The following is a 17,420-nucleotide window of genomic DNA, read 5'->3' as shown; positions in this document are numbered from 1 at the left end:
GCCAGGTGAAAGTGGGAGAGAATATTTCCGGATGAAAGACATGGGGACAAAAGAAAATGACTGTAATGTTGGGGTTCAATTATGAGGCAGAGGGCAACAAGGAGCCAGATCACTCAGGGCCTTGAAAGCCATTCTAAAGATTTAGCATTAATTATGAGGGTGGTAGGAGCCATGGATAAATTCAAAGCTAGGGAGAGGCATCAGCAGGTATACATGCCTTAGGGAGCTCACTCAGGTGCCACTGTGGGGAATAGGCAGGGCAAGGCAAAAGGAGGGAAGAAGAGGGAAGAAGATGCTGTCATAATCCAGACAAGAGATACTATCAGAAGTAAGGTGGTGGTCACCAGAATGCAGAGAGTGGAACAGTGAACTATGGAGGATTTATACTCAGAGAGAGTTCTGGTTTCAGGCCACTGGAATTCTAATAGTCTTGAGCTATACAAGATAAAAGCAGTTTAGAATTGGTTGATTTTGAGATGATTATGGGATGTATAGGTGGAAACAGACCAGAGACAGTTGAATAAGCACTTCCAGACAGTTGAATAAGCAGGGGTAGGGGTCTGGATGGGAAACCATTGGCATCTAGGCTATCAGTGAAGCCAAAGAGTAGAACAGTGGCAATCCACCCAGGGTGACTTTGTCCCCCAAGGAAACAGTTGGCAAATCACCAAAGAGAAGCTAATGACCAACTGAGTTATACAAGCTTTTGACAAATCAGTGTCAAGTATGAATTAATGGATTGAGTGCTAAAGCAGGACATGAAAAGGTAAGTGGGTTGACAGAATTTCCTTGATGAGTCCCTCACTGCTCCTCCTCTCCCTGGCCTAAAACACTACCAACAGACTACCAACTGACATGATGAGATGAGTGAAAAGCTTTATGGATAAGAACTCTTAACTTCTCACCTTTTCGTAAAAGACATGCCATGGAGAACATCAAGGAAGCACCTGAAATGTGAATTGGTACTTGCATAGTTAAACAAATGCAGCAGCTTCAAACTGGCTGCATATGTATGAGCCCTGTCCAAGTTGTCCCTCCTCAACCAGCTCACAGGAAGATGGCAGGCAGTTCAGCTCTTTCTCAAAACTATATTTTCTTCCCTCATAAGAACTCAGGTTGAAAATATTTCTCACTAAGCCAGGGATTTAGTCTCATTGTACTTTACTGCAGGAAATACTTGAAATCTCATTGGGCACTCCCCTTTGCTTGCTATCTTGCTAGCTTAGCTTGGCATTTTAGAAGCTTAGTATCTGTCTTATAGAAAACTGAAATACCTCTCTGGACTGGCCAGGGATTCCTCTAAATAAAACTGGACTCCTGCAGTGAATCCTGAAATACATTTGTCTCATTTACCCTTTAAACTTACATGCTTAATTCATGCCCTTCCACCTCCATCCCCCCACAATAAGATAATTTATTTAAGGCACTTGAAACCATGCCTAGCCCATTGTAAATGCTCAATAAATGCCAGTTGTGCTTTTTATTCCTTGGGCTGTTTAGTCCTGAGTCCTGACTGGAGTCAAAACTAAACTAACTTGGTGGTTCTAAGTTTTGGAGAGAAAAGCCAGTCTGCTTTAAGTTCAGATTTCCAATGAAACTATGTCTTTAAATATTAACATTCAGAGAAGACGTTTTTCATATTCTAATGCCCTAAGAAAATAACATATACCAGCAATCTTACTGCCCAAAGATCCACGTATCCTTGCAACAATAATGCTGCCCTTTTCTGTGGATAACTGAGCCAGCAGTGGTTTTACCACCTCTTCTTAATAAAAATAAGATAAAATAAAAAGACAAAACATGCATAATTGTTTTCTATGGTGCATAGCTTCTTACTCAATTTAAATAACAGTTTCCAAGCACATTAAAAATCAAGATTCTAGGTTGCTGGGTTGGAATCTCTTGTCATGCAAGGCTGTGGTATCCAGACTTTTCTTTGTTTTCTCCTGGGTTTCATTTATGTTGGAGAGAGGAATAGAGAGTTAAAAGAAGATAGGGGAAAAGTTGGTAGATGGAAGGTATTTCTCAAACTAAAAGATGCTATTGCACCTTCAGGCAGTTCTGTTCCTGGAGCAGGAATAGACCAAATGCCATTCTGGAAAAACCTTAGCCCAAACTAACGTCTATTAGCCACTACAATAACAACAAAACAAACTCTATATTACACCCTGAGGGGTGGGGTGGGGGGGGTTGTTTATGTAACATGTCCATCCTCTTCCAGCAATTACTACCACACTTTCTCATCCCACACAATCTCACTACACAGCATTTCTCATGCCCCCTACTGGAGGAAGCATGTATCTTTGAGAATTAAAGGTCAGCAGAAGTTCCCAGTATCCTCCAACTGTGTACTTGCATAAGATGCAAAGTTCAGCTTTGACTGGAACGAGCGTCTTTTCCTCTCTTGAAGTGCTCTCTTACACCCTTTTGGATCCGGTGCCAAAGGCTTTTACTTGGTACGAGGAGAAGGGACTGGCCAGACCAAAAAGGTGGGACTTCGGGGGAATGCCAGAGCCCAGGGTTGCGGCCCAGAGGAGATGATGTCACCACTTCTGCAAAGAGAGCACGGGGGTGGAGCGGTGGAGGGGGTAAAGGGGGGAGCCCTTGCCGCGCCTGCAACTGCCAAGGGAGCGTTAGGAGCCCACGTCAGGGGAGGTATCAGGATAAATAGGGTCCCGCAATGGCCGTGACTAGTTGCATTTGGAGCTGCCGGGTCCGGGGCTGGAGCTGCCCAGCCGGGTTCAAGCCCCGGAGGCTGAAGGGCTGGCATTGCTGGTGCACTGTGCTCCAGACAGTGGACTTCTCCCTTAAGCCCCAGCAGCTTCGCGTCGCTGCCTACAGGATTTTGGGGAGCCCTGTGCCCTAAAGGACCTCCTCGGAAAGGGGAGAGAGAAAGATTAAAAGGAGGGAGAGAAGAGAAGGGACCTTTCCGCCTATCGAGGTCGCAGCGCAGGAGGACAGTGCAATGCTTCTCTCCATTCTGGCCGCTTTATGCCTGTGGCTGCGCCTGTCCCTGGGCGTGCGTGGTGCTCCCTGCGAGGCGGTGCGCATCCCCATGTGCCGCCACATGCCCTGGAACATCACGCGGATGCCCAACCACCTGCACCACAGCACGCAGGAGAACGCGATCCTGGCCATCGAGCAGTACGAGGAGCTGGTGGATGTGAACTGCAGCGCTGTGCTGCGCTTCTTCCTCTGCGCCATGTATGCTCCTATCTGCACCTTGGAGTTCCTGCACGACCCCATCAAGCCGTGTAAGTCGGTGTGCCAGCGAGCGAGGGACGACTGCGAGCCCCTCATGAAGATATATAACCACAGCTGGCCCGAGAGCCTAGCCTGCGATGACCTTCCAGTCTACGACCGCGGAGTGTGTATCTCACCGGAGGCCATCGTCACTGACCTGCCGGAGGGTGAGGCCTGGGGAAGGACTGAGGGGGTGAGGAACCACCCTTGGCTTTCGCTGCCACGTGAGAACCATTATGCCACACCTACAGCTACCTGCCTTTGGTCTGTCAGCCCCCTTCCCTTATCCCACTTCGGAGGGTTTGGAGGAGTTGGGAAGGGCTGGTGACTTTACTTTTGGGAGAGTCTGACTTCTCGATAGGAAGAACATGTCCCATAAAGGGAAGGGGGATTTTGCTTACAAAAGGAGTCATTGGGGACAGTTTCACTTACATTAATAACAGGATAGTAATTGTAGCAGTAGTAAACAGGTATATAGGTCTTATGGTGGATCTGAGTCAGCGTTAAGCACTTTACATGATCTTTACAAGATCATTTAATCTTTAAAATCTTTAAAGCAACCCCACCAGGATTCTCCACTTAATGTTAGCCCTTGAAAGTACTTTTTGAAAAAGTATTTCTAGCCATCACTCCCCACCAGCACTGCAGCTGGTAAATGTAGTCGCCCTGGAAAATTGTGATGTCTGTTTCATGGTCTTTGACCAGGAGCCAACATCTGTGGCATCTTAGTTAACTGGATCTCATCTTCCACTTCCTTCTTTTCTCTTTGGTCATTTTGCTGGGTTTTTTGTTATTTTTTTTGGGGGGGGGTTGGTTTTTCTTTCCCCCTAGGAAGAAGGAGCAGGCTTAAATCCATTTGTTGAAGTAAAACCTAAGAATATTTTTGCATTCTTTTATACCTGACCCAGATTGCTGCACATTTAAAAAGATTATGGTGTAGTTTCTCAAGTTACATGGACCTCACAGCATTGCCCAAAATATGAAGAAAGAGAAGTAAAGTGAAGGGAAAGATTGAAACTCCTCTCTAATTCAGTTTTAGAAAAAAACTATTGCTTGCTTGAATTATATGAATGATAAAGGAATGTGCTTGTGCTGGATTACATGGCCGTGGACTGTTTCTGCATTGCAAAATGGAAGATGAGGACTGGGAAACACTCTAATTATTTTGATTAGTGTAGGCTGTCAACGCATAAGATCAACATTTTAAATGGATTTGAAAAAGAATGACATAATTTTTCCAGGTTGGCTGCATGTATCAGGAAGGTTAAGTGGATGTGAGTTCACATTAATTTGTGCTAGATAGGCAGTCTCACCTGAAAGTCTTTCCTAAGCCCAGGGCCATGTATATCAAAGAAGTAGTTGACAATCACATGTTTGTGTGTGTGACTCTGTATTAGTTTATGTCTCTGGATGGTTCCTTATTCCAGCTGGGTGAACAGACCAAATCACTGACCACATCCATGTGACCCTGTGTGTGTTTCAGATGCTAAGTGGATAGATATTACACCAGAAATGATGGTACAAGAAAGGCCTCTTGACATTGACTGTAAACACCTAAGCCCAGGTGAGTTCTTTGTCCTCAATGCTCAGTTTCCTTCTTCCCAGACTGGTTTCTCCTAATCCTTGTTCAACATTTTGTTTCTTTCTTGTCTTCTTTAGACCGGTGCAAGTGCAGAAAAGTGAAGCCAACTCTGGCTACATATCTGAGCAAAAACTACAGTTATGGTAAGTCACCTAATGAGATCATTCTCTTTGGGACTTGGCACATTCCCAAAGCTAGATTTGCTGGTCATAAAGTAAAACAAGAGGTTTGGTGATTTTTCTAGTTAACTGTGAGGGTTTCACATGGCATAATAACAACTGTAAAATTTCTTGCTTTTCTGGGTAAATCAAGTAAATACAAAAGTAAATTATTCAGATGAGACTGGTGATGTGGCTCAGATTGCAAGTTTGACATCATGGTCTTACTTGTCTGGGTGAGAGGTCCTGCTCAGCCAGGATAGCATACCCCACTCGTTCTTTTCATAAGATCTTGTTGCTACAGGAAGGATGGGCTAGTGATCCATGGGTTTGGTTATCTTAGGCCCAGATACTGAGTAATTAAGATCTGCCCCTGTATCTTTTTACTTATAAATAGCTACGAATATTTGACATCTTAAAAAAGCTGTAGAAATATGTTAATCACAAGAGCTTATGACTACAATTATTGACATAGCTTAAATACCCTCTTCTCTTTTATTTGAAAAAACACAAAACTAGTCAGCATTTTCTTTGAAGAATAAGTCAATCATTCTATTTTGAGTATTTAAGTAAATTTAATTTTACTATCATTATTTAAAAGTAAATTTAATTAAAAATATGTTCTTATTTTAAAATATCCATTTGGACTATTTTATGGTTCTTTGAATTTCTTAAGTAATTTTGCTGAAATAACAAAACTGTTTTGGGAAAAAATGTTCATTTTATTCACTAACTTTGTTTCCATATTTGAAGTGATATTTTATATCATAAGAATCTTTATACTATAAACACACATGAAAGTAAGAAAAATATGGCATTATTAAAGTCTGAAAAAATAACCTTTTTTTTAGGTTGTCAGACTTGAGAATCATCATAACTAATGTAGGTAATTCAACCAAAAAATACTTTCTTTTCTATTTAGCTTTTTGCTGTTGTTTAAAACCCTTTCTATGTAGATATACTCATATTGTCTTAATCTGATCTATTCGGTCCGTTCATCTGAGTTTTACTCTCATGGTGTTCTCTGGGGTGTCATGGCCTCATAACTACTTTGATGATGAAACTATTTCTATTTAAATCCTTTGGCTTCTTCATCAACTATCTTCCAAGGATGGAATCTGAGATAGATCCATATTAGTCTGATTAGAACTCCATGGCACACAGTAAGAGGAAGGGACCAAAAGAACCAGAATTTAAAGCTTGATCAGACACAGTAACATAAACAGCCATCTATAATAACAGTTCTACCTCTACTCACCACAGACCTCGCTTTGACAGTGTGGGAAATTTAAAGATTGAGAACAGTGATCTTCAGAGACTCCTTCCAATCTAAAATGTTTTGACACTAATGACTTACACTGGAACAGAGGAAGTTCAAGCCTCAGTTGGGTAATTGAACCACACAAACTCTAAGTTGGCTTCTGATTCTGAGAATATATGATTCTCACTTCAAATATAACAAAGCAGATTATAAACAAATATTTATCTCTATGAAATTTTTATTGATAGTCTTATGTAACTAAATTTCCTGACATGTTTTTTGACAAAAAAAAAGAACACCTAATTTTAGGACTATGGAATTTTAGAACTCAAAAGAACCCATGGAATTCTCTAATCAAAGCCTATCTATTGCCCAATGAGCAGTCACTGACCCAAATAAGCCTGCTTGTCAATTTACTTGAGTGTCTTGCAGCATGATTCAGAACTTTCAAGACAATGTTGACAACATGTGAGGCCTTATATTTAGCATGGGATTGTGGGCTTTTTCTCTGCATTTGGGCAACTTGGACATGACCATAATTACAGGACTGATTTTTTTAGAGAGGCTCAGGAGTTGGCATGAATATACTATCCCTATTTTTCTCCAAAGGCTTCAACAACACTTATACTGATTTTTAAATTTCAGTCATCCATGCCAAAATAAAGGCTGTACAGAGGAGTGGCTGTAATGAAGTAACAACAGTGGTGGATGTGAAAGAGATCTTCAAGTCCTCATCACCCATCCCTCGAACTCAAGTCCCACTCATTACGAATTCCTCTTGCCAGTGTCCTCACATCCTGCCCCATCAAGATGTTCTCATCATGTGTTATGAGTGGCGCTCACGGTAGGCACAGGGCGGGTAGAAAAAACTGCAAGACAGCTTACAAAAATATGAGCCCTATTTAGTAGTCATGGTTAAAAAAAATGGCACCCCCTTTTTAAAAAGCTATTTCAATAGATGCCATTGTTGAGATAACATATGTTTTAAATATTAATTAATTCTTCATAGAATTAAGAAAAAGTATATGACTTTTTGAATAAAATCTTTAAAAATGAATTTCAGAATTAATTAAATGATTTAAAAATATATAGGAAGATAAACAGAGTAAAACCAATTAATTTCAAATCATTCAAGTCAATCTTACTGTGGTAAATACTGAATTTTTAAGGTCTCTTTAATAACTTACAGATCAAGTAAAAATGGCCATTTGAGACTACAGTTCCACACCTTTTTTGTTATATACACTTAGTTTACAATTTTTGCTACAGTATTACGCACACATGCTCACAAACATATGTACTCATATCTCTAACGGAAAGTATGTCTCCCCACATTTCTTTTTTTGGCACCTTTTTATATGCCAGTATATTACCTATAACATAAAACTCAAACACTTCAGCACAGGTTCCAGGATGAGCCCAATATTTGCTGTAATATACTTCTCCAGCAAAATTATTCATTTTTTATAACAGGTCTTCCCTTTGATTCTCTGTCATTAATGCTTATCTGTTTGTTCCTTCTAGATACAGCTCAAGACTCTATTTCTCAGGAAAAAAAATTGAAAAGTGACCTCACTTGAAAACTTTCTTGTTCTGTACTCTATCAGTACTTGGGTATCCTCCTCATACCACATAGAGCACCTTGTGTTCTTGGTTTTAAAGCTATTCTTCTTATAACTCATCCCTCTAAAGCAGCTGAATGAACGAATGTTGAATAATATTTCTGAGCTTATCTTTTGCATGGTATTTGTATCAGCTACTGTATTAGATGCAGTTCTGGAGATGTACCATGTTGTTAGTCATTAAATTCTATTAGACAAATGAATGAATATAAATAAATTAAATTTCACAAATTAGTTTGTAAAATTAATGTCATTCTGACCAAACCCCCTCCCCCCAAAAATTTGTGGACAGTTGGAATTTATGTATTCACAAATGATGTTAATGGTCATTGGGAGGAATAAACTAGTAAGAGCATGTAAAGAGCATTATGAAAATAAGAGGGGGATGAGAGGAAATCTGCTTTATAAGACATTCAGATTGGTATAATGCTACACTTGTTAAAACCATGTGGTACAAGAGTAGACATAAAGATAAATAAAGCAGAGGCAAAAGTCTTAAAACAGATTCTGATGCATAAAAGAACCTATATTATATAAGTAATGGAAAATAAAAATACTCAGTGAAAGATGCAAATATCTTTATTTGGAAAAATGCTAAATAATTTCACATTATACTCTAAAATATATTTCAAATATATTAAAGAAATTAAATATTTAAATAATCAAAGAAGATAAAATTAAGTAAATAAATGTATGATATCTAAATGGAAAAATACTTTGTAAACTTAAAAGTAATGTCATAAATTACAAGGGAAATAAATTTAAAAACAAATTACAAGGGAAAATTAGTACACATATTTGACCACACATTAGCATATATATTGAAATCACAAATGAAAATAGAAAGACAGAGAGTGGTGGAGGGAAAATGGAGACAACTGTGCGTGAACAACAATAAAAAATATAAATAAATAGAAAGACAAAAATTAAGAAAATACAACAGGTATGACAAAAGAATGGTAATCTTACTATTTTTAAATTTCATGTAAATTTCATGTAAGTTAATATTTAAAACATTAAGCCTGCAACATAGAAATATGTGTACATAAAACTTTTTTATTCCATTGTATTGTTTAAGCTATTACAGTCGTGCCTGATTTTTGTTCCTTTGCCCACCTCCACCCAGCCCCACCATTCCTGCCCTCAGGCAATATGTTGTCAGCGAGCATGGGTCATGAAAATATGTTCTTTGGCTAATCCCTTCACCTTCCTTCTTTTAGCCTGTCCCTCCTTCCTCTCCAAAAGCTGTCAGTCTGTTCCTTGCATCCACACTTCTGTTTCTATTTTGTACATTAGGTTATTTTGTTTATTATATTCCACATATAACAGAGATCATATGGTATTTGTCTTCACTTAATGGTTTATTTCACTTTGTGTACATATATCTAAAGAGACATGATCCACAAGAAATACAACTAGTAAATAAAACATTAAAAATGTTATCACCTTAATTCTCCCATCCAAAAACAAGATTTAATTTTTACTTAGTCTTAATGTTAGTGAATTGAATAAACATTCAATCATTTTGAAAACACATATACACAAAAAACATGTATACACAATGCATAGTGCTAGATTGTTTTCAAAATTATATATATGTATATATATACATACATACATATATACATACATATATATATACATATATATATATGTGTGTGTGTATATATATATATATATATAGAGAGAGAGAGAGAGAGAGAGAGAGGCAGGGGGGGAGGGAGAAGGAGAAATAGAATATATTATAGATATTCATGGTTGTAATATTATTTGATTATTAAAGTGATATTTTTGAATTCTAGTTATATCAGAGAATGCATACAGGGTGGAGCAAAAGTAGGTTTATAGTTGTGAGTACACAAAACACAAAATTTATTCTTGTATTATTATTTATTATTATGTTATTTTCCATGTGAACAATGTAAACCTACTTTTGTCCACCCTGTATAATACAATGATAAAAAGAAATGTACAATATGATCTAAATATACAGTATGGTCTATAATATATAGAGATATACAGTAAATAGAAATAAAAATAAAGAATAACTTCTACATGAGAAAAAATAAAATATGTATATAGTTATAAGGAAGAATGAAAAGATATATTAAGAAAAAATAAATGGTGGATTGTGAGGTCAATGAAGAATTTTTTTTAATTTTCGCAATTTTAAACTTCTTTCATAATTGGGAGTCACTTATTAAGATAAATTACTCTTTTTCAGGATGATGCTTCTTGAAAATTGTTTAGTTGAAAAATGGAGAGACCAGCTTAGTAAAAGATCCATAGTAAGTATAATTAACAATTATACTTATTGGGAATATGGATGTAAATGCATGCAAAGAAATTCTGTAGAATTTAGGAATTCTTTCCATTCTTTTGAAAAGGTAGTTATGAGTATAACTATTCTCACTTGGAATTTTTATTATCTCTCTCAACTTCAAAGTCAATTTGGTTGCATTCGATACTGACCTATTGGTTATTTCCAGATTAAATTTTTTTTGTTTCTTTATTGTATTACATTTAATTGTTTTAGCAGTCAGGTACTTGAGCAGAATTAATGTCCAGAGGGATTAAAACAGACATATGTTTTATTCACACATGCAGGGGTGTGAATACCTAATTCTAAAACTCATCCTATCACTGTACAAAGCAGAATCTCTCCCTGTATTTAAAATAATTTTAAGACTTTTATCAAAATAAATCATATACAAAAAGTAACTATTTTGTATTTTGTACTATCCATGATTTAAGTGGTAATATCATAAACATACTGGTAATTCAATTAGATGAGTTAGAACAATTTATTCCCCAGACATGTGAAGTCATACTAGAACCTAGGAAATAAACTCATTTGTTTGAAATTTTTTAAATATCTCCTGTTCTGAAATATGTTTAGGTATATTCAGGAGAATTTGTTTTAAGGTTCGCAAAGGTATTGCCACTGCCTATGATTTCTTTGCATGAATAAAACACTAGGTAAATGGGAGACTGTATGTTAATACTGAGTTATGTAACATAGCCTCTCCTACACAGTGCATTTCTGAATAAAAGAACCAAACACTACTGTTATATCTGAGCTAAAAACTTATTAGTTGCTGAAGAGTATGCCTCAGTGTCACTAGACATAAAATTCTGGAAAAATTAGCTATCTGGTTTCCAAGACTGCAGTAGATTAGAAGCATCAGTGAAGAAGTTAAGTCTACCATAAGGATCTGAAGGGAAAGAAAGCTTTCAAGAATCAGCTATCTGGACCACTTACTTTGGCAACACACATTATAACATACTTCAGTAAGACTTTGAAAATATTACCACAAAATACTTATGTATGGTAATGAGTTTATTACTTAGAACACCTTAGGAGGGTGGGGACAGGGTTTTCCATTTCATTGTATTTCTCATGCCTTGAAGAATTCTTGGCCTACAGTTGTGCTCAAACTCCGCTGATTGAGATACAATCTAATAAAGTAGGGACATGTGTGTTAAATAAAAAGTAATGTCTATTTAAGTGGACTCACTTTTTCTTTTTCCTTGTATGCAGCTATTTAAATAAATAGTATTTATTTATGCTATAAATAGTAAGTCCTTTCTTATCAAGGAAACTTGACTGTCCAGAGTGATACATTTCCCATCAGTTCTGGATAGCTAACACTGACTGGATTACCAGATGTGGATGGTGCTTCTGTCTTCTATTAGATGTGAGAGAATCAAGTGAATCTATAAGTGTGGGGAGAGGCCCATGATTTCCGGTGAGGCTGGATAAATTTCTGCTTTTAGCCATGTCAACCCTTTTTAGAAGGGTTTGCTATGTAGGAATGTTGCATTAGTGGGTCAGTGGGAGAAACTGAATGAGTTAGGGCCTTGGGCTCTGGAGCCAGACTGGTGAATTTGAATTCTGCCTCTGACATTTATCACCCGTGTGACCTTCTGCAAATAACCTTGGTGTGCTTGTTTCCTGGTCGTGACAGTGGTGCACACCTAGAAGGGCTGTTGTGAGTTTCAATGAAATGAGTGCATGTCAAAACTTCATCATATATTCAGCACTTTCCAAAGTCTCTGGTACATGGTAAGTGCTCAACAATGTAAAGTAGCTATTGTAACTTTTGTCATGATTCGTATGTAACAGTGGAAAAATTTCGTTAGTTCTGATTTTAGATTAATAGCATAAAGGGGTGAGATGTACTTGACAGTCATGTTTACAAATGCCTCCCAGCAGTGGGAAGAAAGGCTGCGGGAACAGCAGAGAACAATCCAGGACAAGAAGCGAACAGCCACGCGCACCAGTCGTAGTAATCCTCCGAAACCAAAGGAAAAGCCACCTGCTCCCAAGCCAGCCATCCCCAAGAAGAACATTAAAGCTAGGAGTGCCCAAAAGAGAACAAACCCGAAAAGAGTGTAAGCTATCTGCTTTATAAAACGGAGACTTCCTCTCAGGATGAGGCTAGGCAATGCCCAGACAGACTATGGAAGGCCACACACCCCTTGTCTTAATGACAATACTCTTTATAGACACATCCCGCAGCATTTTTCTTAATGATATGCTTCAGTTTTTCCTTTTTAAGCCACTACAACCCATAGCAGGAGGAATGCCATTTGGTATGGAAGGTATACAAAAGCTGATCAAAAAAAGGTGTATAGTATTTGGAGTAGCCTGTGTGCGCACTCCATGAGAGCTCCACATGGGCAGAAAATATACTTTTGTTTTTTCAGTTTGACCTCATACGTGCATGGTAAAATAAATGCCATTTTACAAACAAAAGACCTAATTTGTTTACAATATGTTTTCTTCCCATTTGATTTTTGTAGTTAGAATCTTAGCAATTTTTAAAAATGTGATTGAAAATATGCTTCTAAGAGGGAAAGCAAGGGGAATGAATGTTTAAAAGATCTTTGTGTGTTTGTTGTTTGTAGAAGAATATTTTTTGATGAAAGGGGACTTCTAAACAATCTACAAAAGTAGGATATGGAAAATTGTAATGAGTTTTTTTTTAAACAAAAAGCCTTTCTGCTCTGTTTTCAGCTATAAATTCTAGAAAATAAGATAATGATGATATAAATAAATAAAAAGGAAAGGCAGGCAAACAATGTCTGGATCCTTGTTTTCTGGTTACCATGCCATGGTAGAGATGCTTGGATTTAATATTCATGATGTTTCCCATCAGTACCCTTTAAGTATCACTGAAACAGTTTCTGCTGTTATGATTGAGGTACCAGCTAGTCAAACCCCAGTATTTTACACCTCTGGGTGTGGTACTTGTCTCACTTCCCAGGACATCATAGGTATCCTGAGGCCAAGATTCTCTGCTGGTGCTTTCAAGGAGGCCATGGGCCTAAAGTGGAAGGGTCAAGATCCAAAACCTCTGGTTGTCAGTCTGCTATGACACTACTGCCACACACCAACTCTGCATCTGGAAAAGGTGACTATGGTCACTTGTCCATTCACACTACTCAGGAATGTAAAAGAACATTCTGGATGCTTAAGAGGTAAATCTCCCTTAGATATACCATTGTCCCTGCTTCTCAGAGAAGATAATTAAACAAACAATTTTCTTTTATCCCTATAGCTGTGGGACACAGAAGTGAGGTGTGTGAGTAGGTGAGAGGGGAAAAAGAGGACAGACACACACATCTGTCTCTGAAGTGTAACTTTGCCTGCACTGCTACTCCTGGTCAACAGAGTTACAGGAATCCAATAGATTGACCTTCCCAAGAATATCAATAAAATATTCATTGTCTGTTTCTGCTGTATGAAGAGAAACCTCTTTGGACCTTAAGGAAGCCAAATTGGTGTTCAGCATGGCTTCTACACTAAAGAACTTAGGAAAGGCCATTAAAAGGCATTGCTAGCCTAGTTTACCTTCTTAGCATAGTAGGAATTCTTTGGGGGAGAGGGGTTATATATGAAACTCTCCATGGAAAGGAGAAAAAATGCTATGGAAAACTTTTTTAAGTGCAAAAGAAGGCAAAAAGAGTTTGGAGATGACTTTATAAATTTAAACACTGCTTACTTTGAATATTTAAATAATATACTGATTATTACACAAAAATTTAATCAATCAGGCACACTTATCAATTTGATTAATCGATAAAGGATTAACCAGGACACTGTTTGGTTATTCATTGTGAAAAAGTTGAAAATGAACATTAGCCCACAATATAACAAATATGGGCTTGGCCTTTCTGTGAGAACCAAAAATGTATTTTTCTCACTCAAATATTTCTCCACCTAAATACATGTAACAAGAGTTAAATATAAATATAATAGGGAGGAAAGTTGAGGTTCTGTCTCTGAAGTAGGGATTATTTGAGAGTTGGGTTACTTTAATGAAAAACTTATGTTTATGAACACACTTTATAATTGAGGACAACTGGAGGCATTTATTTTTAAAATAATTTTGTTGGCCTTTCAATAATACAGTAAATATGTTTTTTCTGTAAAGCATTCAATAAATACATAAAATAAAAATAATGGAATTAAAATCCTACCTCATCCCACTCACCACTATTCAGAGGTAATCCTTGTTAATATTTTGGTATATAATTTTATAGGTGTTTCCTATGCATTTATATAATGGTTTGAAAAATAAAAACGTAGGACATACTGTTTCACAACCCGCCCTCTTCACTGAGCCCTTTATTGATATTCGTTCTCATGTCAATAAAGCTGATGCCTCTTCCTTTATAATGGCTGTGTTGTATTCCATGGTATGCATTACTCAACAAGTCCTTATGGTATTAGGGATTTAGTTTGTTTCTTAATGAAACATCCCGAATACTTCAATAAAAATCTTGATAGCTATTATCTGTGCACATCCTTAATTGATTTGGGGAAATTTTTGTTTCAGTAGCATTGTTATAGAATGGACCTGGGGGTTATGGAATCCCTCTGTCACTCGATTCTTTGCCGGCTGCCAGGAATTGGAGTTATGGCTCTCAATGCCAGAGGTTGGTGAAAAGGGAAGGAACTATTTATTCAAAAGTTATACAGATTTAGAGTAATGATGCAATGTCGCCATTAAAAAATCCCAAAGGCCCTTAAAACACCCACAAACACACACAGTCCTTCCTTCCCCCCTTTGGGCAGTCAGGCCAGTCGGGGTACCATATCTCAGGTGAAAAAATAGAAGTCCGTGGCTCTGGTAGCTCCTGGCTCCTGTCAGTAATCTGTGCTTAGCTAGCAGGCCTCCTATGGTTCCCAGCACCACATCAGCTGCGTTGCCCCAATCTCCAGGTCTTAATCCAAGCCCACATGGAACCTTCTCATGGTCCACCAAGAGTCCTTTCACCCCTTTCCTTCCCTCCAAGGTCTCACATTGTCTCCATTCCTAGTCCTGCATTGTCTCTCCTACATTCTTCCGAACTGCTAAGAGAGAGCTCTGCATATCTGGTACATCTTGCTTTCCTGCTTCCTAAGCCATGTGGTAAAGGGAGCCCCTAAACACCATGGTTAGTCCCTGCATGGCTGCCATAAATGGGTTTAAATCCCAGTTAGAATCTTACTCTGCAACCCCATTTCCTATTCCTCCCACAACTGGCTACACCTGCTGGCACTTTCATGTTTTTCCAGCCTTTCTGGGCTACCACAGTGAGTCTGGGCAGGTATGGCCCCATGGCATGGAGCCAACCCATCTCCAAGCTCTCCTGCAAGCGCTGTAAAGGGGAGCTGCCTTCCAGTTACAGCATGGGTTGAAGTCACTCCCATCTCCTGGGCTCAAAGCATGGCTGCAGCTACTTAACATATCCATGAAGCTAACCAGATGTTATAGTGATGCAACATAACCTTTTTGCATATCAGGTATGAAGCTGGCCAACTGTTAACATGCAAAATAACTCTCAATAGCCCTGCTCCATGTGTCCCATCCCCCATTCCAGACTTGTGGGAGTGAGAATATCCTATACTTTTATATTTCCTGGACACCCTGAGTTTTGGACCCCATTACAAACTCCTCTTTGTGAGGGGCCCTGGCTGCACCCTGTTAAAGCATTGCTAGGCTAAGGAGTATGACCAATAAGGGAAGTTCTGAATTATACTGTCAATTATCCTCCAGAATGCTTGGACCATAGATGTATCAAAGTGCTGACTTTCCAACTCCTCACTAAGATTGTTTGCTCCTTCCAGTTTTTATAAATTTAGCTGGGACCTGGATATCATCTTGGGTAAAGCTCCTCTCTTCATCTGTGAACCATCAGCTAACAACATTCTCATCATTCCCAACCTCCAGGCAGCTGGGAAATAAATGAGTGAGCACCTCCAAGGGGTAATGGTAGCAACCTAAGCACACAGCTCCTTTCCCCATTTTTCCCTCCCCACTGCCTCCCCTTGGCTCAGACTACACAGTGTGGGCCTGCCATCTCTAGGGCTCAGACTGAACTTGGGTCTGACGTCCAGAAGCTTCTTGGGAATTTCCCCTCTTCCAGCCATGGGGTGACCCTAGTCCCTTTGGGCTTAAGGTGTGGTCAGGTTGAATGGGCCCTTGGCTCCTTGCACCCCTAGCCCTATGGCCTGCCTCTGTGCAGCCTGAGGCTGGGTGTCAGGGACAGGCACCAGCTGAAATGCTGCTCTCACACACACAACCTGGATGCAGAGAAAGGTGCTGGCTGGCACTGCTGCTTGCTCTGCCCCTAATCTGAAGTCCCAGTTCCCCCAGCAAATTCATGTTGCTAAGGCATCAAAGCCAGAGCATCTACTTGGGACTCACCGCTACTGCTGTGCTTTTAGCTCCTACCTTAGACACAGTTGCTTGTCTGTGCCCATTGTTACCAGAGAAACCCTGGTTCTTCTCATGAATGCAGTAAAGAACTACAGATGAGTGAGCCTATTAGCATGCAAGCAAAATTTACTAGTGAATGGGAGAGCAAAAGCAAGGGTGGTAAAAGTAGGGTGGCAAAACTAGGGTGGCTGGGGGCCAGGTAGCTAGAAGTCAGGTGGCCAGCAGAGCAAGAGAGTCCTATGTTCTGAGGACTTATATAATTGGTGCGGTAGGAGTGAAGAAGTTACATTTTGATTGGTGGGTAAAGGTGGTGCCAGCTTTCTGGGGAGATGTGACTAGCCAAATGTAGGTATGGGTGGGGTTCTGTTACCCTGAATCCTTATCTTGTTCCAGATTCTATTTGCTCATTTTGCAAGTGACGGAAGGCAGACAGTTAACCAAAGTTGTTTATGGGCTTTTCTTTGGGCACTATAATCCCTCTTCCCTTCTCTCTTCTAGGCCTTGGGATGAATACACAGTTTCAAGGTTTTCCGTTTCCCATCTACTGGAGGTGACACACGCAGACTTTCAAGGGCTGCCCGCGCCTCTACACTATCTTATTCAGAATGCCAGGCAACCTTATGGAACCAGGCTGAGAATGACCTGGTCAATGTGTGAGCTTTTGCTTTTAGCCTCCAGTATTGAGTTCTTTGTTAGATTGTAATGGCAAGGGCCCTGCCTTTATTTCCCTTTTGGCCACTCATTTCTAGCTGCTGTTAAAAGGTGTTGCCTGGCAACCAGGATGCTAGCTGCAGGCCAGCAACAGCAGCACAATCTGAGTTCTTCCTATGCTATCTCCTGCAA

At 39.1% G+C, this 17,420-nt stretch overlaps 1 protein-coding gene across 2 annotated transcripts; it reads left to right on the top strand.

Annotated features, from left to right (window-relative positions):
- The first annotated feature begins 2,624 nt into the window (after positions 1 to 2,624).
- Positions 2,625 to 17,179, top strand: SFRP4 (secreted frizzled related protein 4). Of its 2 annotated transcripts, none has more exons than XM_045826938.1 (6): positions 2,625 to 3,410; positions 4,727 to 4,807; positions 4,903 to 4,968; positions 6,890 to 7,088; positions 10,091 to 10,154; positions 17,076 to 17,179. In XM_045826938.1, exons 1-6 carry the CDS (start codon positions 2,966 to 2,968, stop codon positions 17,085 to 17,087), a joined length of 867 nt encoding a protein of 288 aa, XP_045682894.1. In that variant the 5' UTR covers positions 2,625 to 2,965; the 3' UTR covers positions 17,088 to 17,179. The 2 variants fall into 2 exon arrangements, with proteins under 2 accessions (XP_045682894.1, XP_045682893.1); XM_045826937.1 differs by lacking the exon at positions 17,076 to 17,179 and adding an exon at positions 12,080 to 14,620.
- The last annotated feature ends 241 nt before the right edge of the window (positions 17,180 to 17,420 follow it).

The sequence above is a fragment of the Phyllostomus hastatus genome, unplaced genomic scaffold (genome assembly GCF_019186645.2).
Source record: "Phyllostomus hastatus isolate PE091 unplaced genomic scaffold, TTU_PhHast_1.1 phas_scaffold_78, whole genome shotgun sequence".
Lineage (NCBI taxonomy): Eukaryota > Metazoa > Chordata > Mammalia > Chiroptera > Phyllostomidae > Phyllostomus > Phyllostomus hastatus.
The sequence above is the reverse complement of the archived record's forward strand: the minus strand, read 5'-3'. Positions and strand labels throughout refer to the sequence as shown.

Coding starts and splice junctions, on each gene's coding strand:
- SFRP4 (XM_045826937.1), top strand. CDS start 2,966: ATGCTTCTCTCCATTCTGGCCGCTTTATGCCTGTGGCTGCGCCTGTCC. Junction 7,089..10,090: donor TGTTATGAGTGGCGCTCACG/GTAGGCACAGGG, acceptor ACTCTTTTTCAG/GATGATGCTTCTTGAAAATT. Junction 10,155..12,079: donor AGCTTAGTAAAAGATCCATA/GTAAGTATAATT, acceptor AATGCCTCCCAG/CAGTGGGAAGAAAGGCTGCG.